The sequence below is a fragment of the Balaenoptera acutorostrata genome, chromosome 10, assembly GCF_949987535.1.
Source record: "Balaenoptera acutorostrata chromosome 10, mBalAcu1.1, whole genome shotgun sequence".
In the NCBI taxonomy this organism is placed as follows: domain Eukaryota; kingdom Metazoa; phylum Chordata; class Mammalia; order Artiodactyla; family Balaenopteridae; genus Balaenoptera; species Balaenoptera acutorostrata.
In genome coordinates, this window is record NC_080073.1 from 17,817,500 (window position 1) to 17,844,073 (window position 26,574).

General features: G+C 45.2%; 1 protein-coding gene across 2 annotated transcripts in view; it reads left to right on the top strand.

Annotated features, from left to right (window-relative positions):
* The window catches only part of PDZRN3 (PDZ domain containing ring finger 3), a 245,409-nt gene extending 219,172 nt beyond the window's left edge, over positions 1 to 26,237 (top strand). For both annotated transcript variants that reach the window (XM_057554987.1, XM_057554988.1), the window contains 6 exons: positions 2,060 to 2,147; positions 17,816 to 17,914; positions 19,107 to 19,169; positions 21,450 to 21,551; positions 22,860 to 22,976; positions 23,701 to 26,237. In XM_057554987.1, the coding sequence (XP_057410970.1) occupies positions 2,060 to 2,147; positions 17,816 to 17,914; positions 19,107 to 19,169; positions 21,450 to 21,551; positions 22,860 to 22,976; positions 23,701 to 25,269 (2,038 nt within the window). In that variant the 3' untranslated portion in view covers positions 25,270 to 26,237. The remainder of the gene's footprint in view (positions 1 to 2,059; positions 2,148 to 17,815; positions 17,915 to 19,106; positions 19,170 to 21,449; positions 21,552 to 22,859; positions 22,977 to 23,700) is intronic.
* Positions 26,238 to 26,574: the final 337 nt, after the last annotated feature.

The window sequence follows — 26,574 nt, forward strand, 5'->3', positions numbered from 1 at the left end:
TGTTGGATTCCTATTAGTAGCTCAGTAGCTGAAGTGAGCACACGTTTCCTGTTGTTCTACCAGATTCCAGACAGAGGCTGGCCGTTCCTCCCGTGGTTCTGACGGTTAGCTGTCATCAGAACCCAGGGCTAATTCCCCGGGCGTGGCAAAGTGAATTGGGCAGCGGGCAGCGTGTAAAGGTAGAGGAGGGAGTACCCCCCCCCCCGCCCCTGATCCCATCTGACACTCAGAGTGCACAAGGCAGTATGCAGAGAACTGTCATCTCACCCATTTCTCACGACTGTCCCTTCTGTGCCACGAGGAACTGCAGACTCAGCAGTGCTACTGCATGTAAGTTGGCAGCTGGATTGAAAGGCAGGTCTGTCCCACCTCAACTTCCAGATCTTAACCACAATACTCCATACATGCCAGTTGCTAGGAAACAACTGGATGATTCACTGACTACAATCATTCAAATCAGTTGTTTGATGTTTTAGACCCAAACTGCCTTTCATATTGATGAGGCCTTTAAGGCTATACTCCTGACTCTCGATGTTGAACCGTCACAGTGACAGGCTTTTTAGAAGCTAAACCCTTAATTTCCTCTTACGTCTAGTTAACATGACATGACTCTTCCCCCAAGGGGCAATTTGAGAAATGTCAGAAGAGTGCGGAGGTCAGTGCTCTCCTGGTTCTGGCTGCGAGGTCAGAGGACAGCAGGAGTGTGCATCAGGGCTGAATGGGGGGCGCGGGGGGGTGTTACCTTGAGGCTTGAAAGCCCAGGCCTTCCAGCAGCATCCTCAGTACTAACAGCCCCTTAAGTGCAGGCAGCATATTTGCCTGATGGGTGCAGAAAATTGAAAGCCAGCCCTCGTTTGAATGACCGCTCATGTCTGGTCTGTTGTTTCAAAACTAAGTGCCTGGGTGAGAAGACCAGAGCCCACTGATTGCTCTGTTGACCTTTGAGAACGCGGAGGTTTGGGTCCCCAGCCAACAATCAGTCTGAAGCTCTCCATCCGCATCTGACACCTTTCAGAGCCACAGACCTGACTGAGCATGTTATAATTCCCACTGCCTTTGGTCCTAGAGGTTCCATTAGTGGTGTCTCCAAAGAGGTGGTGGGCTCTGTGAATTGTGCTGTACACATGTTAACCTAGAGAAATGCAAGCTTCCGTTCTCCTAGGCGTGTGTATGTATGCAGGTCTGCATATTTACACACTTGCATTATATGCATGCATGTATGCACATATTCTGCATACGTATACGTGTACACTGGGTGATGTCAAATGTATTTCTCGTTGCGAGACAATCAGAAAAGTTTGAAAAGAGACTGTCCTAGATGACAGCATAGCAGTTTCAGTTTCACAGCCCTTTGAACCTATCTCAGAGGCCGGCACATGTCTTTAAGTGTTGCCTGAAGTTAAGCTTTTTTCTCCCCAGAGATAAAATCTAAGAATGAAGTCATGAGCAGTAAATAAGAGTTTGTCTCCCACCTAGAGAGTGAGTTAAAAATTAGTCACATTGACTCAATGACTAGTGGGCCAGGGAATGATCACTGGAAGCCACAAAGCCAGTCCCTCTCTCACCGTGCATCTTTTTTTTTTTTAAACAAGTTTTTTATTGCAGTATAGTTGATTTACAATGTTGTGTTAATTTCTGCTGTACAGCAAAGTGATTCATTACACATATATATACATTCTTTTTTATATTCTTTTCCATTATGGTTTAATCATAGGATATTGAATCTAGTTTCCTGTGCTATAGAGTGGGACCTTGTTGTTTATCCATTCTCTGTATACTAGCTTATATGTGTTTACCCCAATCTCCCACTCCATCCCTCCCCCTCAACCTGCATCTAAACTCCTTCTTGTGGAGGAAATGGGCTTTAGAGAAGATGGTGGAAACATTGTGCAGGAGGTCCTGACTGTGCCGGGAAACACAACCAGAGAGAAGTGAGCTAAGTAAGAACCTCAGCCTCTGAGAACAGCCCCTGTGGCACTGATGGGCCTTGTGATGGGGGGATGGGAACGGATACTTAGAACTGGAAGCAGGGCCTTAACGATCTTTCATCTTTTCCCAGGCATCCCTCAGCCCATGAATACTACGATCCAAATGACTACATTGAAGGCATCCATCAGGAGATAGACAGGGAGGAGCTGGAGCTGGAGGTAAGAACGTCTGCGTCTCGTTTTAATAGTCATTGTTAAGGCTAATAAGTCTCTATCAGCATGAATTGAGATTATGGATGCTCATGCAATGTCCACCTCTCGTGGATTTCTTTTAGAAGAACCACGTTCAGTGGGTCGAGGCCTCTCTGGAACACTGCTTTGCAAGAAGAAGGGCTATTTAATAACCTTCATAGGACAACACTGCTTTTTGATGATCATTGTGACAAAGCAGAGGTCTTTAAAAAGCTACCAAATATCTCAGGAGCTAGATTTTTGGAGTAGGATGTAGACTTTGTTAAGTCTTTGATATTTCGTTAACTTTATAGCAGTGGGTTCTTTAGTTCCATCTTACTTTCTAACACCTTTGAGAATCTGATGGAAGCTGTGGTCTCTCCCTGGAAAAATGCTCCTGTCTCTAAGAGTTTGCATGGGATTTCTGGAGGGTCACTGAGCTCCCACGGTATCTGCCGCATGTGGCCCACTCTGCCTTACAGTTGTTTTGTTATATCTGATACACCAGAACCACTGTTTGCTTTCTCTTTCCCTTTAACTTAACCCAACTCCTTTAAACTAAGGTAAATTTTTTTTTCTTTTTTGAATTTTATTTTTTTTTGATACAGCGGGTTCTTATTAGTTATCTATTTTATACGTATTAGTGTATATATGTCAACCCCAATCTCCCAATTCATCCCCCACCACCACTGTCTCCCCCCCACCCCGCCGCTTTCCCCCACCTTGGTATCCATACGTTTGTTCTCTTCATCTGTGTCTCTATTTCTGCCCTGCAGACCGGTTCATCTGTACCAATTTTCTAGATTCCATATATATGCATTAATATACAATATTTGTTTTTCTCTTTCTGGCTTACTTCACTCTGTATGAGAGTCCCTGGGTCCATCCACGTCTCTACAAATGACCCAATTGCGTTTCTTTTTAGGGCTAATATTCCATTGTATATATGTACCACATCTTCTTTATCCATTCATCTGTCGATGGGCATTTAGGTTGCTTCCATGACCTGGCTATTGTAAATAGTGCTGCAGTGAACATTGGGGTGCATGTGTCTTTTGAATTATGCGTTTTTCTGGGTATATGCCCAGTAGTGGGATTGCTGGGTCATATGGTAATTCTATTTTTAGTTTTTTAAGGAACCTCCATACTGTTCTCCATAGTGGCTGTATCAATTTACATTCCCACCAACAGTGCAAGAGGGTTCCCTTTTCTCCACACCCTCTCCAGCATTTGTTTGTGGATTTTCTGATGATGCCCATTCTAACTGGTGTGAGGTGATACCTCATTGTCGTTTTGATTTGCATTTCTCTAATAATTAGTAACACTGAGCATCTTTTCATGTGCCTCTTGGCCATCTGTATGTCTTCTTTGGAGAAATGTCTATTTAGGTCTTCTGCCCATTTTTTGATTGGGTTGTAAACTAAGGAAAATTTTAAAGGAAATGCTGTATCACCACCTCAGTCAGAAAATCAGCATCCCTTGCCATGAATAGAAGGTGCTGTCCAATAAATACAGCGGACACGAGGCAGTGTTATTAAATCCCGCTGCTTGTCACTGGTACCTGCCCAGGGCTGGGTGTCTGGGGCCCGTTCTCTCCACTACCTCCTGCTCCCTTTCTCTCTGTCTAAGGAGATGGGCTAGTATCACAGAAGTGGTAAGACTAGCCCAAACTGAGGCTTTCTTCCTAAAGGAAGTAACTTTCTCCACGTGAACTATCTGAGAGCATCTTGCTTTTGGTGGGAGGAGGCCACTCTGAAATGCCTCCCTGGAGCCTTGTTATTCAAAGTGTGGTGCTAAGACTGGGACAGCAGCACATGGGGGATTGTGAGAAATACAGAATCTGGGCCCTCAGACGTACAGAATCAGAATCTGCATTTTACCAAGATCCCCAGGTGTTTTGGTGCACAAGTCTCAGGGGCCCTGACCTGGAGGCCACAGGCCCAGGTAAAGAAGCCCAGGCTTCCATTTGCCCTCGTCATGGGTCACACGATGGGGGCTTTGTGCGTTTCCTTCACTGTGGTGTGAAGCTGTGCCTCCGAGCCTCGAATACCACCCGCACCATTCCGGCAGAGTGCAGTCCCATGGACTAGAGAGGACTAAGCCCCTCATGGACATTCAAGACTTGTTCAGACTTCTTCCTTTTGTTAAATAGAAAAAGCACAAAGAGACTCTGCATGCACGCTTACGTTCATTTCTGCTCGCCTGCTTTTACTGAGCATCTGTTACATTGAATATCCTTTTTGGTGCTAGAAAGGCAAAATCAGCGAGTCATCACCCTGCCTGCCGTTCAGGAGCTGAAAGTCCCTTTGGTTCATCAGCCATTAGCTTAGACATGAGCTTTTCATCTAGAAAACCAAACAGTGGCCATTCTCCATCTATAGCTCCTTTGAGCAGTTATCACGAAGTACTATGAGTCCGTATCAGGCAGGAAGGCTGCTTTTACATTTGGACTTCTGTTTAGAGCAGCTTGGATGTCACCAGGTTATTTCTGTTAACTGAGTGAACCTGGTGGTTTTGGATGAGCGGCCCATCCCAAGTTCTGAGGTCAAGATGCAGGTAGGTTCTCTCCGCGGCTCCTCACCAGGAGGGAATCTCCGGGAGCGAACAGTGTGTATACTTCCAGGAAGGCTCCGTTGCAGAGGCGTGTCTTTGGAAGGTCACCCAGTCAGTTCAAGAAGGTTAATGAACAGCAGCACAGCCAAGAGCTGGGGTTCCTAAAGCAGACCCAGTTTTCTGGGGGAATGGCATGTACCATCATCCCCGCTTCCTCGCGAGATTTCTTAGAGCCGTCAACAGTCTGTCTCTGCTAGGTCCCATCAGCCTGTTGGGTCCCCCCACCCAGGCTTGCTGTGAGTAAGGGGGCCAATCTCAGCCCACCGCTCCTCGTCTTAAGTTGAATTAGATCAACATCCGCCCCTTTCGAAAAATAACCCGTTCCGTGGATATTATATAGGAGGAAAATATATGAGTGTTTGGGGATATTATGGAAGCAAATGCACAGAGAAAAACAGATGTTCTCTCTTTTAAAGCACACAAAATGATCATATTTAGGTAAGTGTCAAATCCCTGTTATTGTGAAACTGCTTAGCATTAAAAGGATTACACCCCAGTATACTCAAGGGTTGAGCCGCCAAATAATTACCTGTAAATTTTCAGGTACTGAACACCTGCTCTGGATCTTCCTGTAGGTAATTAAGACGGAAAAATAGACGTCTGAAGAAGGCTTTTCTTTTTCCTTAGCCTGTTGTTTTAATTTCCCAGTTGATTCATCAGTAGCATCCTAGCCAGGCTGTGAAGCTGCCGTCACCTATGCTGTGTCTTGATGATGTCATTTTGAAACCAGAAAGGAAAAGAAAGCTACGCTCTCACCAGGGAGACTAAAATGATCTCCAAACCTGGTTGCATAGTGTAACGTCATAAGATCTCAAGGGAAGCGAGACCATCCTGGAGGTAATGCAGGCTGTCCCCGCCAACCTATGCATTTTTCTTTAGCCTTTAAGGCACAGCACCAGGGCTCCTCCGGGGAACCTTCCCTGGTCGGCCCTACCCTCACTGAGTCAGCCTCCTCACCACCCTCCCAATTTCATCAGCACTTGACCATTCTTCTCCTGCCACCTGCAATCAGAACCTGCCCCCTGCTCTTATTTTATCCCCCCAGATCCTGGCCCAGCTCAGCGTGGCTCATCTCCAGAGAAGCTTACGTACCGCTCTGGCTAAAGCACCTCTCCCCCAGTAGGGCCATTTCCTACTTAGACTCTTCGTGCTCAGACAGTGCCTGGCAGAGGGTAGGCACCCGAGAAACATCTGTCGAATAAAGGAATAAATGCCTTGTGACCCAGTCTCACATTTCAGGACCTTGAAGGAAAGTGCAGTCTATTTCTAGAGACATCTCTACGTCCCCGACAGTGCCACGCATAGATAGAGAAAGTGTGGAGATGATTTCCAGAAATATGCACAAGCAGTTCTGGATCGATAAGGTCTTAGAGTTATGCTTCAGTAACCAGTCTTCCTAGAGGTGCAGAAGCCATCAAAATTACTCTCTGGGACGCCCTCTGATTAAAGTGGCTGTCGTTGAAACAGAAAGCTTGAATCAACCAAGGTAGAATGGCCCCCGTACTTTACTCAATTGAGCTGTAGTTTCAATTTCATCTAAAATGTCAGGCTTAGCTGTTCATTTTTATCCAGCCATCCATCTAGACCGGTAAGCAACAGGACACCAGTGGTGGGGGAGGTGTAATCCAGATAATGGTAATACATTATTCACACGAGTTTGATTAATGGTCTTCTTTGCCATCTTATCTCCATCATCACAGACAGATATGTATTGACGCCCTCTGTGCTTTCCATGATGTACTCAATTGTGTAAGGCTCTACCTCTAGCTTGGAGTGAGAATGAAACGTTGAGAATTTACTAACCACTCAATAAGTTGGAGGAACGGCAGTTTCCACTGAGCCCCAGAATATTGTCTCTGGGGATAAGATGGTAGAAGAGCCGAGAAGTTTCAAAGAAGTGAAGTGACTTTCCTAGGGCAGCCTGGCTTGCTAATGGCAGAGCCAAGTTTATTTTTCATTTGGATCTTTAGTCTGCCTTGGAATCTCAAGCTAATTCAGTTTTATTGAGCACCTACCATGCATGGTATATAAGGCTAGACGCTGTTTTTAGTGCACAATTCAACTACTACTGCGTTACTGTAATCTTTATGAGCAGCCAAGGTAAAACCTAAATCTATACAGATCGCAAGACGGTATCGGCTCTTACAGTGTTGTATTTCCAGAGCTTCTGAAAACCTCTTATGGTTCACTCTTTGCTTAACTATTAGCAACCAGGCTCTTCTCTATGATGTGCAAACATCCCCTGGAAATGCAGTGACCACAGCTAAGTCATAGTGGGGGTTTTTTGGTGTTTTTTTGCTTTTTGTTTTGTTTTGTTTTCCTGTCAAGAGATTAACCATGTTTAATTCTGGGTGATAAGGATATAAATGATCATTCCCTTCTTTGCACTTTGCTGAATTTAATTTTTTCTACTTTAAATCTTTTTTTAAATTTTTAAAAAATTTTTATTTTACATTAGAGTACAGTTGATTAACAATGTTGTATTAGTTTCAGGTAGACACAGCAAAGGGATTCAGTTATACAGATACATGTGTCTGTTCTTTTTCAAATTCTTTTCCCATTTAGGTAATTACAGAATACTGAGCCAAGTTCTCTGTGCTATACAGTAGCTCCTTGTTGGTTATCTATTTTAAATATAGCAGTGCGTGTCAGTCTCAGAGTCCCACTCTATCCCTTCCCCTCACCTCTCCCCCTGGTAACTGTAAGTTCATTCTCTAAATCTGTGAGGCGGTTTCTGTTTTGTAAATAAGTTCATTTGTATCATTCTTTTTAGATTCTGCATATCAGCAATATCATATGATATTTGTCTTTCTCCGTCTGACTTACATCACTTAGTATGATAATCTCCAGCTCCATCCATGTTGCTGCAAATGGCATTATTTCATTCTTTTTAATGGCTGAGTAATATTCCATTGTATATATGTACTGCACCTTCTTTATCCATTCATCTGTCGATGGACATTTAGGTTGCTTCCATGTCTTAGCTTTTGTAAACAGCCCTGCAGTGAACATTGGGGTGCATGTATCTTTTCAAACCATGTTATTCTCCGGATATATGTCCAGGAGTGGGATTGCTGGATCATACGGTAGCTCTATTTTTAGCTTTTTAAGGAACCTCCATACTGTTCTCCATAGTGGCTGCACCAATTTACATTCCCACCAACAGTGTAGGAGGGTTCCCTTTTCTCCACACCCTCTCCAGCATTTATTGCTCGTAGGCTTTTTGATGATGGCCATTCTGACTGGTGTGAGGTAATATCTCATTGTAGTTTTGATTGCACTTCTCTAATTAGTGATGTTGAGCATCTTTTCATGTGCCTCTTGGCCATCTGTATGTCTCCTTTGAAGAAACGTCTATTTAGGTCTTCTGCCCATTTTTTGATTTGGTTGCTTGTTTTTTTGATATCGAGTCACATGAGCTGTTTGTAAATTTTGGAGATTAATGCCTTGTCAGTCGCATCGTTTGCAAATATTTTTTTCCCATTCTGTGGGTTGTCTTCGTTTTGTTTATGGTTTCCTTTGATGTGCAAAAGCTTCTGAGTTTAATTAGGTCCCATTTGTTTATTTTTGTTTTTATCTCCACTACTCTAGGAGACAGATCAAAAAAGATCTTGCTGCGATTTATGGCAAAGAGTGTTCTGCCTATGTTTTCCTCTAAGAGTTTATAGTATCTGGTCTTACATTTAGGTCTTTAATCCATTTTCAGTTTATTTTTGAGTATGGTGTTGGATAGTGTTCTAATTTTATTCTTTTACATGTAGCTGTCCAGTTTTACCAGCACCATTTATTGAAGAGATTGTCTTTTCTCCAGTGTATAGTCTTGCCTCCTTTGTCATAGATTTATTGACCAAAGGTGCATGGGTTAACCTCTGGGCTTTCTATCCTGTTCCATTGATCTAGATTTCTGTTTTTGTGCCAGTACCATCCTGTTTTGATGACTGTAGCTTTGAAGTATAGTCTGAAGTCAGGGAGCCTGATTCCTCCAGCTCCAGTTTTCTTTCTCAAGATTGCTTTGGCTATTCAGGGTCTTTTGTGTCTCCATACAAATTTTAGGATTTTTTCTTCTAGTTCTGTGAAAAATGCCATTGGTAGTTTGATAAGGATTGCATTGAATCTGTAGATTGCCTTGGGTGGTATAGTCATTTTCACAATATTGATTCTTCCAATCTAAGAACATGCTATATCTTTCCATCTGTGTGTCATCTTCGATTTCTTTCATCAGTGACTTATAGTTTTCAGTGTACAGGTCTTTTGCCTCCTTAGGTATAGGTTTCTTCCTAGGTAGTTTATTCTTTTTGATATGATGGTAAATGGGATTGTTTCTTTAATTACTCTTTCTGATCTTTCATTGTTAGTGTATAGAAACACAACAGATCGCTGTGTATTAATTTTGTATCCTGCAACTTTACCAAACTCATTAATGAGCTCTAATGGTTTTCTGGTGGCAACTTTAGGATTTTGTATGTATAGTATCATGTCATCTGCAAACAGTGTCAGTTTTACTTCTTCTTTTCCAGTTTGGATTCCTTTTATTTCTTTTTCTTCTCTGACTGCCATGGCTAGGACTTCCAAAACTATGCTGAACAAAAGTGGTGAGAGTGGACATCCTTGTCTTGTTCCTGATCTCAGAGGAAATGCTTTCAGTTTTTCACCACTGAGAATGATGTTTGCTGTGGGTTTGTCATATACGGCCTTTATTATGTTGAGGTATGTTCCCTCTGTGCCCACTTTCTGGAGAGTTTTTATCATGAGTGGGTGTTGAACTTTGTCAAAAGCTTTTTCTGCATTGCTTGAGATGATCATGTGGTTTATATTTTTCAGTTTGTTGATGTGGTGTATCACACTGATTGATTTGTAGATATTGAAGAATCCTTGCATCCCTGGGATAAATCCCACTTGCTCATGGTGTATGATCCTTTTAATGTATTGGTGGATTGGGATTGCTAATATTTTGTTGAGGATTTTTGCACCTGGGTTCATCAGTGATATTGGCCTGTAATTTTCTTTTTTTGTGGTATCTTTGTCTGGTTTTGGTATCAGGGTGACGGTGGCCTCATAGAGTGGGTTTGAGAGTGTTCCTTCCTCTGCACATTTTTGGAACAGTTTCAGAAGGGTAGGTGTTAAGTCTTCTCTAAATGTTTGAGGGACTTTGCCTGTGAAGCCATCTGGTCCTGGACTTTTGTTTGTTGGAAGATTTTTAATCACAGTTTCAATTTCATTGCTTGTGATTAGTCTGTTCATATTTTCTATTTCTTCCTAGTTCAGTCTTAGAAGGTTGTACCTTTCTAAGAATTTGACCCTTTTTTCCAAGTTGTCCATTTTATTGGCATATGGTTGCTTGTAGCAGTCTCTTATGATCCTTTGTATTTCTGTGGTGGGTATCAGTTGTAACTTCTTTTTCATTTCTAATTTTATTGATCTGAGCCCTCTGTTTTTTTTCTTGATGAGTCTGGCTAGAAGTTTATCAATTTTGTTTGTCTTTTCAAAGAACCAGCTTTTAGTTTCATTTATCTTCGCTATTGTTTTCCTCATCTCTATTTCATTTATTTGTGCTCTGATCTTTATGATATCTTTCCTTCTACGAACTTTGGGTTCTGTTTGTTCTTCTTTCTCTAGTTGCTTTAGGTGTAAGGTTAGGTTGTTTATTGGAGATTCTTCTTGTTTGCTGAGGTGAGATTGTATTGCTATAAAGTACCCTCTCAGAATTGCTTTTTCTGCGTTCCATAGGTTTTGGATCATTGTCCTTTCATTTTCATTTGTCTCCAGGTATTTTTTGATTTCCTCTTTGATCTCTTCAGGGATCCAGTGGTTGTGTAGTAGCATATTGTTGTTTAGCCTCCACGTGTTTGAGTGTTTTACAGTTTTTTTTCTTGTAGTTGATTTCTAGTCTCATAGTGTTGTCATCGGAAAAGATGCTTGATGTGATTTCAGTTTTCTTAAATTTACTGAGGCTCGCTTTGTTGGCCCAGCATGTGATCAGTCCTGGAGAATGTTCCATGGGCACTTGTGGAGAATGTGCATTCTGCTGCTTTTGGATGGAATGCTCTGTAAATATCAATTAAGTCCACCCGGTCTAATGTGTCATGTAAGGCCTGTGTTTCCTTATTGATTTTCTGTCTGGATGATCTGTCCATTGGTGAAAGTGGGCTGTTAAAGTCCCCCACTATGATTGTGTTACTTTCGATTTCTCCTTTTATGGCTGTTAGTATTTCCCTTATATATTGAGGTGCTCCTACGTTGGGTGCATATATATATAGTTACAATTGTTATATCTTCTTTTTGGATTGATCCCTTGATCATTGTGTCGTGTCCTTCTTTGTCTCTTGTAACGGTCTTTATTTTTAAAGTCTACTTTGTCTGATATGAGTATTGCTACTCCAGCTTTCTTTGGATTTCCATTTGCATGGAATACCTTTTAGCATCCCCGCACTTTCAGTCTGTACATGTCCCTAGATCTGAAGTGGGTCTCTTGTAGATAGCATATATACAGGTCTTGTTTTTATATCCATTCAGTGAGCCTGTGTCTTTGGTTGGAGCATTTAATCCATTTACGTTTAAAGTAATTATCAATATGTATGTTCCTATTGCCATTTTGTTAACTGTTTTGGATTTGTTTTTGGGGGTCTCTTTTCTTCCCTTCCTCTTTTTGTTCTCTTGTGATTGGATGACTAACGTTAGTGTTGTGTTTGGATTCCTTTGTCTTTTGTGTGTGTGTATCTATTGTAGATTTTCAGTTTGTGGTTTCCATGAGGTTTTGATACAGCAGTCTATATATATACAAGATTGCTTTACATTGCTCTTCTTTTAATTTCAAATGCATTTCCAATCTCCTGCATTTGTGCTCTCCTCTTCTCACCATTGCTGGTTTTGATATCATATTTGTGTGTGGATGATTTCCTACCTTTACTGTACGTTTGCCTTTACTGAAGAGCTTTTCTATTCATAATTTTCTTGTTGCTAGTTGTGGCCTTTACTTTTCTACCAAGGGAAGTTGCTTTAGCATTTGTTGCAAAGCTGGTCTGGTGGTGCTGAATTCTCTTAGCTTTTTGCTTGTCTGTAAAGCTTATGATTTCTGCATCAAATCTGAACGAGAGCCTTGATGGGCAGAGTATTCTTGGTTGTCGCATCTTCCCTTTCATCACTTTAAATATATCGTGCCACTCCCTTCTGGCCTGCAGAATTTCTGCTGAGAAATCAGCTGATAACCTTATGGGAATTCCCTTGTGTGTTATTTGTTGCTTTTCCCTTGTTGCTTTTAATGTCTTTTTCTATGTCCTTAAATTTGTCAGTTTGATTGCTATGTGTCTCGGTGTGCTGCTCCTTGGGTTTATCCTGCCTGGGACTCTCTGTGCTTCCTGGACTTGGGTGACTATTTCCTTTCCCATGTTAGGGAAGTTTTCAGCTATTAATGCTTCCAGTATTTCCTCAGGTTCTTTGTCTCTCTCTCCTCCTTCCGGGACCCCTGTAATGTGAAAGTTGGTGTGTTCAGTGTTGTCCCAGAGGTCTCTGAGACTATCTTCATTTCTTTTCATTCTTTTTTCTTTCTTCTGTTCCATGGCAGTGATTTCCATCATTCTGTCTTCCAGTTCACTTATCCGTTCTTCTGCATCAGTTATTCTGCTATTTGTTCCTTCTAGTGTATTTTTCATTTCAGTTACTGTATTGTTCATCTCAGTTTGTTTGTTCTTTAGTTCTTCAAGGTCTTTGTTAAACATTTCTTGCATCTTCTTGATCTGTGCCTCCATTCTTTTTCTGAGATCTTCGATCATCTGTACTATCATTACTCTAAATTCTTCTTCGGGTAGATTGCCTATCTCCACTTCACTTAGTTGTTCTTCTGGGGTTTTATCTTGTTCCTTCATATGGGACATATTCCTCTGCCATCTCATTTTGTCTAACTTTCTGTGATTGCGGTTTCTGTTCCAGGCTGCAGGGTTGTAGTTTTTCTTGCTTCCGCTGTCTGCCCCCTGGGGGAGGAGGCTGTCTGAGAGGCTTGTGCAGGCTTCCCGGTGGGAGGCAGTGGTTCCTGCCCACTGGTGGGTGGAACTGGGTCTTGTCCTTCTGGCGGGTGGGGCCATGCCAAGGGGCGTGCCTAGAGGGCTGTAGGCTCAGGAAGACTTTATGCAGGCTGTCTGCTGATGGGTGGGGCTGTGTTCCTGCCCTGCTGGTTGTTTAGCCTGAGGCATCCCAGCACTGGAGCCTGCAGGCTGTTGGGTGGGGCCAGGACTTGGTAAGAAAATGGCAGCCTCCAGGAGGGCTCATGCCAATGAGTACTCCTCAGAACTGCCGCCGCCAGTGTCTTTGTACCCTCAGTGAGCCACAGCCAATGCCCATCTCTGCAGGAGACCCTCCAATACTAGCAGGTAGGTCTTGCCCAGAGTCTTATGAAGTCACTGCTTTTTTCCCTGGCTCCTAGTACACACAGGACCCTGTGTGTGCCCTCCAAGAGTGGAGTTTCTGTTTCCTACTGTCCTGTGGAATTCCTGCAATCAAACCCTGCTGGCCTTCAAAGCCAGACTCTCTGAGGCCTCCTTCCTCTTGTAACCAGACCCCCAGGCTGAGGAGCCTGACGTAGGACTCAGAATTTTCACTCCTGTGGGAGAACTTCTGTGGTGTAATTATTTTCCAGCTTGTGAGTTGCCCCCCCCCCCCCCGGTGGGTATGGGATTTGACTTTATAGCAGTTGCAACCCCTCCTACCATCTTGTTGTGGCTTCTTTGTCTTTGGATGTAGTATATCTTTTTTTGGCAGCTTCCAGGGGTTTTTTGGTCCATGGTTGTTGAGCAGTTAGTTGTGATTTGGATGTTTTTGTAAGAAGCGGCGAGCTCACATCCTTCTACTCCACTGTCTTGTCTCTTCCCTCGTGTGGCTTGTAAGTGACACTTTTCCAACTTCTGTTTAGAGTTCCCAAGAAGGTCCAGATAACACAAGGAAATATTATAGCCGATGCTATCTTAACATCACTGTCAAGTACATACCTAGAGTAAACCCCAGAGTAATACCCTGTGCTTTGTTTGTTTGCTTGTTTGTTTTATAAATTTATTTATTTATTTACTTTTGGCTGCATTGGGTCTTTGTTGCTGCACACGGGCTTTCTCTAGTTGCCACGAGCAGAGGCTACTCTTCATTGCGGTGCGTGGGCTTCTCATTGCTGTGGCTTCTCGTTGCGGAGCACGGGCTTCAGTGGTTGTGGCTCATGGGCTCAGTGGTTGTGGCTTGTGGACGCTAGAGCACAGGCTCAGTAGTTGTGGCGCACGGGCTTAGTTGCTCCGCGGCATGTGGGATCTTCCCAGACCAGGGCTTGAACCCGTGTCCCCTGCATTGGCAGGCGGATTCTTAACCACTGCGCCACCAGGGAAGTTCCCCTGTGCTTTATTATTACTGAAAATGTGCTTTACCAGCATCTGTTTATCCAGTACCACACATCCTTTTTAGAACCAGACCATTTCCAAGATAGAAAGCGGCTCCTAGAGGACTGCCCTTAAAGTAGAATTGCACTCCCCTTCTTGAGTCTGGTTTAAAGGATCAGGTCCTAAAGTTGTGCTTCACAGCCAGCTGGAATTGGGGTGGGGCGTGGGGCTTGGACATCCTCAGGCGAGTGTTTCAGATTGGAGTTGGCTCCTCCCATGCTCTGCCCTGACACACAGCATATGCCTCAGGCTGGAGCCAGGCCTGGGCTTCTCCTCCACAGCAAGGACGTAAATTTGCAGTTTTTAAGTCAAGTCCATCCAAAGTGAGAATGTGAGTGTCCCCATGACAGCCTGTCCTGGGAAAATTTGCAGTGGGATTTAAAGGCTCAGTGCAGTGCTGGGCTGTATATCATTCTGCTATAGTGAGGAAGCGTTGTTTTCAGAATATCAGTGACTGCAAACAGACCTGGTAATCAGAACCTCTTCTCTACCAGGCAAAAATGTCATGTTTCACCAACATGTGTTGTTTGTAACATAAGTCCAAACAGCATTTATGAGGAATCTATGACTAATTTTCGAACCACATATGGGGTTAATGGCAGCATATAAAAACGGTTTAAGTAAGGAAGAATGTAAGATACTATTCTTGATTAATTATCAGTGATTCAGGTGAAAATACTTTAAAGCAACAAATGTTTTAGGATATCTTCCATGCCAGCCTGCCGTTTTGTTCGAAGAAAGTTGTCTCTTGTTATAGTAGTTCTTCACGTTTCTGTCAGTCAAAATATTGACAAAAAATAGAGTAGGAATGCTTTTCAAGTTAGGTTTTGATCGAAATCGTATTGATTGTAGACAGCAGACTGCACACATTTTGGGGACTAGGCCAAATGCATGAAATCTTTTTTTACGTGTCAGACCTTCATCTATCACATTCCTTATGAGTCTTCCTTTTTCCTACTTGAATACTCCTAGTACATCATGCTGTTTTTTTCCCCAAGACATCAGTTCCAGACTTTTCACTTTCCCGAGTTCTTAAACGGAGCCCTCAATTCTACATGTGTATTACAGAGTCATGCTTCTCAGACTCTCAGTGGTGAAAGACCGGGGGGACCAGGTTAGCCGGTTGGTTTAATTTTTAACATGTCACTGACCCAATACGTGATTCTACCATGAGTGACTCCATAGTTCGCCCCTTGCCACTTCAGCTCAATAGTACCTGACGCAGTCTTGCACTGTGGTCAGTGAGACAAGTCTGCTAATCCTATCCTTGGCGATCATGACAGTGTCTAAGTGCTATAAAATTTCTAAACACTGCCCTCATTTTCTGCACCTACCTCGCCGTGACCTTGAAGCAAACTTTGAGTCATAGTAGAATGAAGCCCAGTGGAGCTCTGGTATCTTTTGACCTTTCTTAAGAGCTATTCACCTTGGTGGCCAATCATTCAGTGAAAACTATCACCTGTATTATCATTTTTATTCTGGTAAAAGTCATATCACAATGTTTATTATCTTTCTAAGTTTTCTTCTTACAGCCTCTCCAGTTATCCTTCTCTCTGCTTTGGTTGCACGTGAACTTGTTCCAGAACCAGCTGGCTTCCACCTTGAAGCCAGGGCTCTGTGGCAGCAGTGGGGCTGCAGTGGTGCGTCTGGAGCCAAACGAGTTATCAGGAAATTGCACGGATTTACACTACCTCTTAGGAAGCGCCGAAACGGAGAAGGTCTTCCCTTTTGCCTGTACCCAGATGAAGTGTAACCTGAGACAGAGACTTGGGCATGCGTTTGAAACATGAGGATGATGTGGGCCTAGTATATTTGTGGTATGCAAATGGGTTATTCCAAAGTACCTGGAAAGAATGCGCCCTCGTGGTTAAACTCGTGCTACCTCTTTGATTGCTTAGTCTTTTTCTCAAAACACGAGAAAAGAAATTTCCATCCAACTCAACTAAATTATCAGAAATTAATGGGATTTCATTTAAGGGAAGCATGCCAGGTTGCTAAAGCTATAATGAGGAAGTCATTGAATTAATTAACATGTCAATATTCAGAAAATAAAATTATCTTATTGGGGGGCGTGAGAAAAACACGCACTCAGCTGCAAACAACGGCTGTGACTTCAGGCAAGAAGCTGTCTGCACGTATTGTACTGCGGTTTTCTGTGGACTGTCTCTGGGCCAGTCACTGTGCTGAGAGCTCGGCAGACTCGTGTCAGTGACTCTTCACCCTGTCCAAGCGGCAGGGTGACATGCGCTAGTGAGGAAGCAGGCTTAGATATAGTAACAAGCCCATGAAACCCCGTGATGAAGCTGCTAGAAAGAGCTAGAGTTGGGATCTGCACACAGGTCTGCCTGTCTTCCGAGCCTCAACTCTTCAACACCACGCTATACTCTACACAACAGCCGGAAAGCCTGCTGAAAATATCGAGCAGATCATGGCAGTCTTCACTTAAAAGTTTTCCAAGGCTTCCCGTGATGTTGAAATCAAATCCGAGCTCCCCGACGCTGGCCCGTTGGCCCCACTGCCTGGCTATGCTCAGCCCACCTCTCTCTTCCTCGTTCACAGGGCTTCAGCCCTCCTGGCCCCAGGGCCTTTGCACCTCCTGTTCTTCTGTCTCGAAAGTATCTATAGTATTGGGCACCCAGGGGAGGGTTCCGTAAGTATCTGCTGTGTAACTGTGTTGAGCTTTGAACACAAAAACAACTGTGCCCTCACCAAGAAGAGCCAGGAGAGAGAAGATATTTCCAGAGACAGACCCCACCTCAGAGCTCCTGCTGGTTGGCAAGCAGCTAACACTAAACACCAGACCGGGGCCTCTGCCTGAGAAGTTATCATCAGGCAGCCCTTGGCCCTTCGTGCTGCTGCGTCTCGCGTGGGTGGTTGGCAGGACGGGTGGAAAGGGAGACTTGGCCCATGAACGCTTTCAGAGAACCACGCCACTTCCTCCAAGGGTCCAACAATTTTCAAAGTTCTGACTTCATTCCGAAGCGCAGGTTAATTGGCAAATACAGTGGCGTTCCCTGTGCCCTTGTGTCTCGCGTTTGGGCTCGCTTTGCTTTTATCTTACTTAATTTGCTGTAATAGCGGCGGAAACTAATTTCTCGACTGTAAATATCACAGCTGTTGGGGAAAGCATTAATTGCGTGCTATCACGTTACCCTCCTTCCTTGGATCAATTTATGTGTAGTCTGTTTGCAAGTTCTGTTACTGTGCATATTAACGGAACACAACGGGAAATAATCTCACCAAACACATTGGAAACATTTGTACTGAAATGGCTGGATGGTTTGGGGTTTGGAAATATTCTTGTTTGTGGCAGACGTTGAAAGAATGCTTTTTAGAAGCCCGACCCCAGAAGTCTTGACGCTGAGTGAAATATGGGTAATTTTTCTTTGGGGGGATCAATAAAATAACTATTTTCAAAATGACTTTATATTGACCGAAAGGTCAGAAATGCCCTGGGCATTGATCCCATGCCCGTAATCACTTTTTTGTTTAGTAAGTTAACTGCTCTGCCCACGTCGAATGCAAAGAAATCCAGTTCATCATTTAAACAAAATGTTTTTTTAAAGCATTTGACGTCCTCCCAGCCCTCACTGCCTGCCGCGGTCTCACAGGGAATGCCCTTTCTTTGTCTAGGAAGTGGATCTCTACAGAATGAACAGCCAGGACAAGCTGGGCCTCACAGTATGCTACCGGACGGACGATGAAGATGACATTGGGATTTACATAAGTGAGGTATCGAGGCTGATTTTTTATAACTATCATAGCAAGAGCAAGAGAGTTGGTCTCTTTTTTTTTTTTTTTTTTTTTTTTTTTTTTTTGCCTTTTATGTGTTAACCAACCTTAACTCTGGCTCATTGAGATGTCTTTGGAAAGACACAGACAGATTTCTTTCTCCCCTTTATCACGCTCCATGGAGTTACATCTTTACATAGGGGTTAAGTTCTAATGTCGGCACATAAGACAAAACTACCCTTCAGAAGCCTGCAAATCGGCCATAAAATGGAGCCGTTTACATGGCTTTGTGTGTTCAACCCCGAGGGAAGAGCAGATTCACATTTCCCTTCTCGTGTTCATTGAATGGGATGGGGGAGGGCATCATTTACACTTTTTAAAGTATTTCTGTGTCTGTTTCTCTTTTTTCTTTTCTTTCGGTGCAGTGTGTATAGTTGAATTCACGTAAGTTCAGTGTAACTTCAAAGTACATAGATGGAAGCTCTCTTGATCTTCCCAGAGAAGACAATGCAAAGCAACTGATTTCAGGATGGATACCTGACCACACGCACTGCCCTCTTTGCAAGCACAGAAACCCCATTTTGTCAGGAAATAAAATCCATCCCCATGGGATGAATCAAGGGATGTGTCTGCTAGGCTTAATAATTATCCCTTTGGGTATACTTCACCCACCAAGCTTAAGTTGGCCCATCATTACTGCATTTCAGGGGTGTCTCTCCTAAACTCAGTCCCACTTGTCTCAATTATATTTCATTTTTAAAGTTACTTTCCAAAATTTAATAGACACATTTGGTAAAATAATTAAGCTCTGGTTGCTAGCCCAGCCCACATGATGAAGGGTACCCTTTAACCTGTTCTACAGCACATTTTTGATTTTCATTCCTGTGCATTGGAACAGGAGTCAGCTGTGCCTCTTTATCCCCTCAGGTCACCAGGGTCTGTGCACACTGCTGTGTAGCGGGGCTGCCGTGCAAGGATCCAGGAACACAGCCTGGAAAAGGCTTGGAAACAGATCAGTCCCTGTTCGTCTCCCTCTGCATGACCCTAAGTCTTGTTTATTTCGGTGCAAAACGAAAACAGAGGGATGAGCACAATTATGTGTTAGACGCAGACTTTGGAAAGGGCTGTTGTTTATTTTCGTGCGTGTTTCAGTTACCCACTCAGTGCTGAGATGTCTGCTTATGTGTTTCAGATCGACCCTAACAGCATCGCGGCCAAGGATGGGCGCATCCGAGAAGGAGACCGCATCATCCAGGTAGGTCAGCTTCCTGTGTTTATCACTCAAGAGCAAACTGGTTCTCATAATAGCTTTGGGGTGGAAATGCAGAAGTTAACAAACAGGGGGTCGCAAATATCAGGTGTGTGGTGAGGCCAGAGAAGGTAATGGCTGAAGTACAAGCTATGGAAAACACCTGGCAACAGGGTGTGGTGAGGCGTGAGACAGACTGGAGAGAGGATGCATGCCCCACCTGAACAGGAAAGCTGCCCCAGCGCTTTACAGCACGAGCCAGCTCACCTCCTTTCCTTTCCCTTCTCTTTGGGCCACAGACAACACATGTGGGCCAAATCAGGCCCACAGTTCTCGTGAACCAAAATAATGCTCATTTGAGCTTTCTCTGAAGGATTAATTTTGGACCGATCATTTCAAGTTTGAGCCATCTTTTAAACTCCATGACTCAGCATATAACTAGTATATGTGATGGCTTTTAAGAGTAGTTTCCTTATCTGTAAAGGATACCTGTTGCTCTTTCAAGTCAAAATGAGACCAGTCTTTTTTTCCCTTTGTCTTTTAATTTAAGCTTTAATTATTTTTTTTAACAAGTAACATTTTTTATTGAAGTACAGTTGATTTACAATGTTGTGTTAATTACAGCTGTAAAGTGACTCAGTTATACATGTGTATACATTCTATTATTTTCCATTACGGTTTAATCACAGGAGATTGGGTATAGTTCCTGCTGCTACACACGGTAGGACCTTGTTGTTTATCCATTCTCTATATATGCCAGTTTGCCTCTGCTAATCCCAGACTCCCAATCCAACCTTCTCCCGCCCTCGTCCCCCTTGGCAACCACCAGTCTGTTCTCTGTGTCCGTGAGTCTGTTTCTGCTTCATAAATAGGTTTATTTGTGTCATATTTTAGGTTCCACATGTGAGTGCTATCATAAGATAGTTGTCTGTCTCTTTCTGACTTCCTTCACTTAGTATGATAATCTCTAGTTGCATCCATGTTGCTGGAAAACGCATTGTCTCATTCTTTCTTTTTGATGGCTGAGTAATATTCCATTGTCTGTATGTAGCATGCCTTCTTTATCCATTCATCTGTTGATGGACGTTTAGGTTGCTTCCATGTCTTGGCTGTTGTAGCAAACAGTGCTACAGTGAACATTGGGGTGTGTGTGTCTTTTGGAGTTAATTATAGTTTTGTCTGGATATATGCCCAAGAGTGGCACTGCTGGATCATATGGTAATTCTATTACAGTCTTTTTTAATCTCACAGAAATTGAGAGGCTTTGGTTCATGGGTAGAAGACTTAGCTTCTACCTCTGCTCATTCCTGTCTTCTCATTTCAAATCCACTGTGTTTATACTTATCATCACTGCCTACCTCACTGCAAGGAATTTTCATTTCCTTTTTCCACTGCTTATTCTTACACTTGCCCTGACTTCAGCCCAGACTGTCATTCCTGACGGGGCTGAACCCTCAGGAGTAAAGGCCTTTTCAGTGGCTCTACTTTTCCACTAGCATCTGCCATTGGCCACGGAAGCACTGAGTTCCTCATCTGGCCCTCCCTGCCTCCCGGACAACCCCACATCCCCTCGTTGACCAAGATCCATCACCCCCTTTGCTGCCCGTTCCTTCACTGGCGTAGAGAGTCAGAGGGCAGGCTCCCCTTCCAGCTCAGTGGGACCATTGCTGTGTACCCTGGAGCTGAGACCTCCAGACCAGCAGAGCTCGAAGGTGCCAGGACAGGAAGCCAAACTCCTGCCAGAGTGATCACGTGTGATGGTGAGAGACTCCCTCCCGCTTGACCTTCTGTCCCACCTTAAGACATTGAAGTGTGAAACTGGGAACAGAGAACACTCTGCATCATTCCAGCACGTTCACATACAACCCCCACTGCTGCTTTTTTCTCTGGTATTATCTGAAAATTAGCTGTAGTCATGCTTTAGTATATTCCATTTAGACTCCTGCCTGAGTATATTTAATTATGTGTCACTAAATTGCTTAGATGTTTTCCCTCTTCACAACGCTGTGATTTTTCTCAGGGCTGCCTTTTGGAGTCCCAGCTACTTCTGTTCACGTAGCCTCCTCCTGTGCACTACCCCCGTGGAGGCCGTCATGTAGACCAGAGACACTGCGTCAGTTTGAGCAAGGCCTTTCCTTCTGAAAACCAGTGTATTCTTTTCCAGCTGCCTGGAAGTTCTGTGTTCTAGCTGTGAGTGGGTGACAGATGCAGGCCTGCAACAGTGCAGGATGATTCTGCACAACTTAATCACGCTACTTGCCCACCCCTCCACCTTTTTCTTTTTAGATTAACGGGATAGAGGTACAGAACCGCGAAGAGGCCGTGGCTCTTCTAACCAGTGAAGACAACAAGAACTTTTCCTTGCTAATTGCAAGGCCCGAACTCCAGGTGAGTCAGCTTCCGGCACGTGAAGCTGGGTCTGTAGTTATAAAATCAGTAGCGAAGTCCCTGGCCCTGCAGGACACTGCCCACGTATCGAATCTGAACTTGAAGGTACTCCGTACCCTGGAAAGGTAATCTGAGTTGCTCGGGCTTCCAATCTGTTTCTCGTTTTGACCTTTTAAGAAGCGTGCTGACATCCACCCTGGCATTTACACAGCGGGCCCCGCGCGTTCGTTAATGCAGGGAGCGTAATGAAGGAAAAGAGGAGGGAACATAACGGCATGGCAAACACAGCCAGGGTCATGTCCGTCAACATGTTTGACTTCCCAGGACCTGACCAGTATCTGTGTGGGTCTCATTTACAACTGCAGAGCGTTAAGGAACGTACAGTGTGATGATTATAGTTAATAAACTTCAGGTGTTCTCATCACCAAAAAAATAGTAGCTAACTGTGAGATATGTTAGTTACTTGACTGGAAATTATTTCACTATGTATATGCACATCAAATCATCGTGACGTACATCTGCCACGTAGTACAGTTTTTACTGTAAAAAAAAGGAAAAACTTTGGTCAGCAGACTCTTCCTTAGAGGGCCAAAGAAGAAGTATGATTGATTGGCTTTGGGAGCTGTGTATTTGGTCTCTGTTGCAGTGCAGAAGCAGCCGCAGACAATACGTAAACAAAGGGGCTTGGCTGTGTTCCAATTACACTGTTTTTAAACAAACAAAAATAGGCCACAGGCCAGATTTGGCCCACGGGTGGTAGATGTCAGACCCCTGAGTGGTCTGCTTTTTTTACGGGCACGAGAGAGAAGATAAAAGTGCTTAGGCCTTGCCCAAGACTAACAAACGGCTAGCTTAGTAGTAGAGCTACCTTTTTTTTTTTTTGGTCAGAACTTTTTCCGTACTGCAAGTGCCTTCTCTTTGGGGCCTGCTAACTTGTGCGTGGGCCGTCACGCAGAAGAGCAGGCGGGGCTAGGGCTCCTTGACGCCGCCCCTGTACCCAGTGGCCTCCTTCGCTGAAAGGGGCTAACCTAGGGGAAAGCGTTTCACCCTCCAGCAGTGAAACAGCAGACCACAGCCCCGTCCCCCAGACGTGTAGGGTGGGAGCTGTCTGCACCGTGAGGATGGGGGAGTTGTCTGTCGTGTCGTAGAGCAAAACGACAGGCAGCCTGCATTTCGATGACTCCTGGAGGGGGCCCCAGAGGTATGTCTCCCCAGGGTCACTGTCCTTTCTTAAAAATAAATAAGTAAATAAAATGAACGCGAAAGGAGCCTCAGCTGAAGCATGTGTGGGCGGCTGCCTCTCCCCAGCTGGACGAGGGCTGGATGGACGACGACAGAAACGACTTTCTGGACGACCTGCACATGGACATGCTGGAGGAGCAGCACCAGCAGGCCATGCGGTTCACGGCCGGCGCGCTGCAGCAGGTACCGCCCCGCCCGCCCCTCCGCCCCTCCCGCCGCGCGGAAACCCCGCCCCCGCGTCTCCCTCGGGATGCCGGAGACCCTGAGCAACCCGGCTGCCTGCCGCCGCGAAGACGGCCAGGAAAGTAACTAACTGCTTTTCTGTTCGCCCGAGTGAAAGGCAAGCCCATAGTTTCCCTGACCACGAGAGAGCTGTGTGGCTTACAAAGCAAAAGCAGTCATGCCCGGGTACCCCTGACCTTCTGATACTCGTTTCGAAAGCAAACCCCATGTGCCGGCATTAATGTATTGCTAGATCAGAGAAACAAAAAGTCATGTTTTCAAAAGCAAAGCAATTCCCTCTGGTTAACCTGAGCTGCTTGGCACCCTTTCCGTCCCTTCTATAACACCACCATTGTCAGAGATACCCTAACTAACTAACTAAACTACTAATCGAGGGCCTTAGGAGCTAAAAGGACGTCGTCTGTGCCTCCTGCTTCCCGTGCGTGCACAGGGGTCCTCGAATGTCTGGAATCATTCGGAGAGGTAAGGTGACTATCGTCCTCCTTTCCCAGGTGCGGAAACTGAGGCCGAGAAGGAGGTTAAGTGGCTCCCCCCGGTCAGGCTGACCGGGTAGTTAACCCGTAGCTAATTCCCAGGCCCTCCTCCTACAGGAAGAGGCACACCTGGGAACTGCACCTCCGGCGTCCCTCACTGTGCCCGTGTGTTCTTGTTTTCTGTCGTGTAGAAGAAGCACGAGGAAGACGGGGGAACCACAGACACGGCCACCATCCTGTCCAACCAGCACGAGAAGGACAGCGGCGTGGGCCGGACGGACGAGAGCACGCGCAACGACGAGAGCTCAGAGCAGGAGAACAACGGCGACGACGCCCCCGCGGCCTCCCCGCCGCTGGCCGGGCAGAGGAAGCTCACGTGCAGCCAGGACACCCTGGGCAGCGGCGACCTGCCCTTCAGCAACGAGTCCTTCATCTCGGCCGACTGCGCCGACGCGGACTACCTGGGCATCCCGGTGGACGAGTGCGAGCGCTTCCGCGAGCTGCTGGAGCTCAAGTGCCAGGTGAAGAGTGCCAGCCCCTACGGCCTGTACTACCCGGGCAGCCCCCTGGACGCCAGCAAGAGCGACCCGGAGAGCGTGGACAAGGAGCTGGAGCTGCTCAACGAGGAGCTGCGCAGCATCGAGCTGGAGTGCCTCAGCATCGTGCGCGCGCACAAGATGCAGCAGCTCAAGGAGCAGTACCGCGAGCCCTGGATGCTGCACAACAGCGGCTTCCGCAACTACAACACCAGCGTCGACGTGCGCAGGCGCGAGCTCTCGGACATCACCGAGCTCCCCGAGAAGTCCGACAAAGACAGCTCGAGCGCCTACAACACCGGCGAGAGCTGCCGGAGCACCCCGCTCACCTTGGAGATGTCCCCCGACAACTCCCTGAGGAGAGCGGCCGAGGGTGTCGGCGGTCCTGGCGGCGACGGCGCCGCGGGGACCACCGAGGCGTACGGGCCGTCCCCAAAGAATCTGCTCTCCATCACGGAAGATCCCGAAGTGGGCTCCCCGGACTACAGCCCTTCCCCTGAAGAGCTGGACCCCAGCCAGGCCCTGGAGGGCAAGGAGAGGAAACCCAGCGACGGCAGCGGGAGCCCCACCCCCAGCCAGAAGCTGGGCGGTGGCTCGTACCTGTCGCCCTTCCCGCACTCCCCCTACAAACACGCCCACATCCCGGCGCACGCGCAGCACTACCAGAGCTACATGCAGCTGATCCAGCAGAAGTCGGCCGTGGAGTACGCGCAAAGCCAGATGAGCCTGGTGAGCATGTGCAAGGACCTGAACTCTGCCAACCAGTCGGAGCCGAGAATGGAGTGGAAAGTGAAGATCCGGAGCGACGGGACGCGCTACATCACCAAGCGGCCGGTGCGGGATCGCCTGCTGCGGGAGCGCGCGCTCAAGATCCGCGAGGAGCGCAGCGGCATGACCACGGACGACGATGCGGTGAGCGAGCTGAAGATGGGGCGGTACTGGAGCAAGGAGGAGAGGAAGCAGCACGTGGTGAAGGCCAAGGAGCAGAGGCGGAGGCGCGAGTTCATGATGCAGAGCCGGCTCGACTGCCTGAAGGAGCAGCAAGGGGCCGACGACAGGAAGGAGATGAACATCCTGGAACTCAGCCACAAAAAGATGATGAAGAAGAGGAATAAAAAGATATTTGATAACTGGATGACGATCCAAGAACTCTTAACCCACGGCACGAAATCTCCAGATGGCACTAGAGTGTACAATTCATTCCTATCAGTGACTACTGTATAATTTTCACTTCTGCGTTATGTACATAAGAGAGAACACTACCGTTGAGGTAGCAATTCCTGCCTCGTTCAATGCGGCAAGCTTTTGTATATAAGATAAATAGCGTCATCATGTTTATAGTCGAAATCAGCGAGCCCTGCCCACTCTGGGTGTCTTAGCTCTATTTTAAGCAGACAGAAACTACCCTTAACTAACTGTCTTGGAAGGCAATATTAACAAAACACAGAGCTTTTTTTCAAATAGCAATGGTACTTTTTATACTCGTTACCTTTTACATGAAGTTTTTAAATTTCAAAAAGATCTTTTATTAAGCATACCTTCACAGAATAATTTGTTTACACGCTATATTCATATACAAAAGTTAAACACAACTTTTTTTTTTCCTGCCAAAAACTCAGATACGACTGCCAGTATGTATTTTTAATGGAACCCTACTTTATAATGTTACTTTGCTGAATGTGTTTCATGTGAGTGACCGTTTAACATTATTATTTAGGTCAAAGCTTCAGCTCCAAAAACCACCAAACTCTGTGGTTCACGATGTATACTACACATAACCAAACCAGCAGTGTTTGTTTGTTTAGAATTGGGATATGCATTTAAACATTCTTCTTCTGGTTAAAGTTCCCAAGAGAGTGTAAAGGTTTTTAACAGAAGGCAAACTATAACGCAGCTTCGTGGAAGTTTAAAGCATGTTTGCAGATACTGCAACCCGTTGGAGGACTTTGCATGTACAGGAAAGTTGTGGATGGAGACAGTTTGTGGAATTTTAAGTGCTCACTGTAGTAAACCTTTGCTTTGTAGCTTCGAAGGGACAGACTCTTGCGAGCAAATTCAGAGAACCATGGTTAGTTATAAACAGTAAGTAAAATGAAGTTAAAATAAATTATTATTATTTTCTATTTGATATGGTTTGAAGTGATTCCTCATTTTGCAGTGGTGCCTATAAAATAAAAGCCTTTTGCAGTGTGTATTTTTTTTTCCTTCATTGTATTACCTGCTGCCTCGGAAGAATTTGAGCGTTTCAGATCATCCACTACCTTCATTCTGCCCGGAATCCAAAGACAGGTCTGTTAGGAAAAAAGAAAAGCAATCAATCAAACTCACCGTTTAATCTAGCATTCGAATGACTGACTGTCTGTCTGTCTTGCAGAAAGCCTCAACTTGGCCCACTATGCTATAAACTGGAATAACAGCAAGTTTATCAACCAAGCTCGTGTTCACAACGAAACCCCTTTGGTTTACTGCCGCCATTACTGCCTGTCAGTAATATCTAACATCTCTGAGTGAGTAGCTAGGCCCAACTTT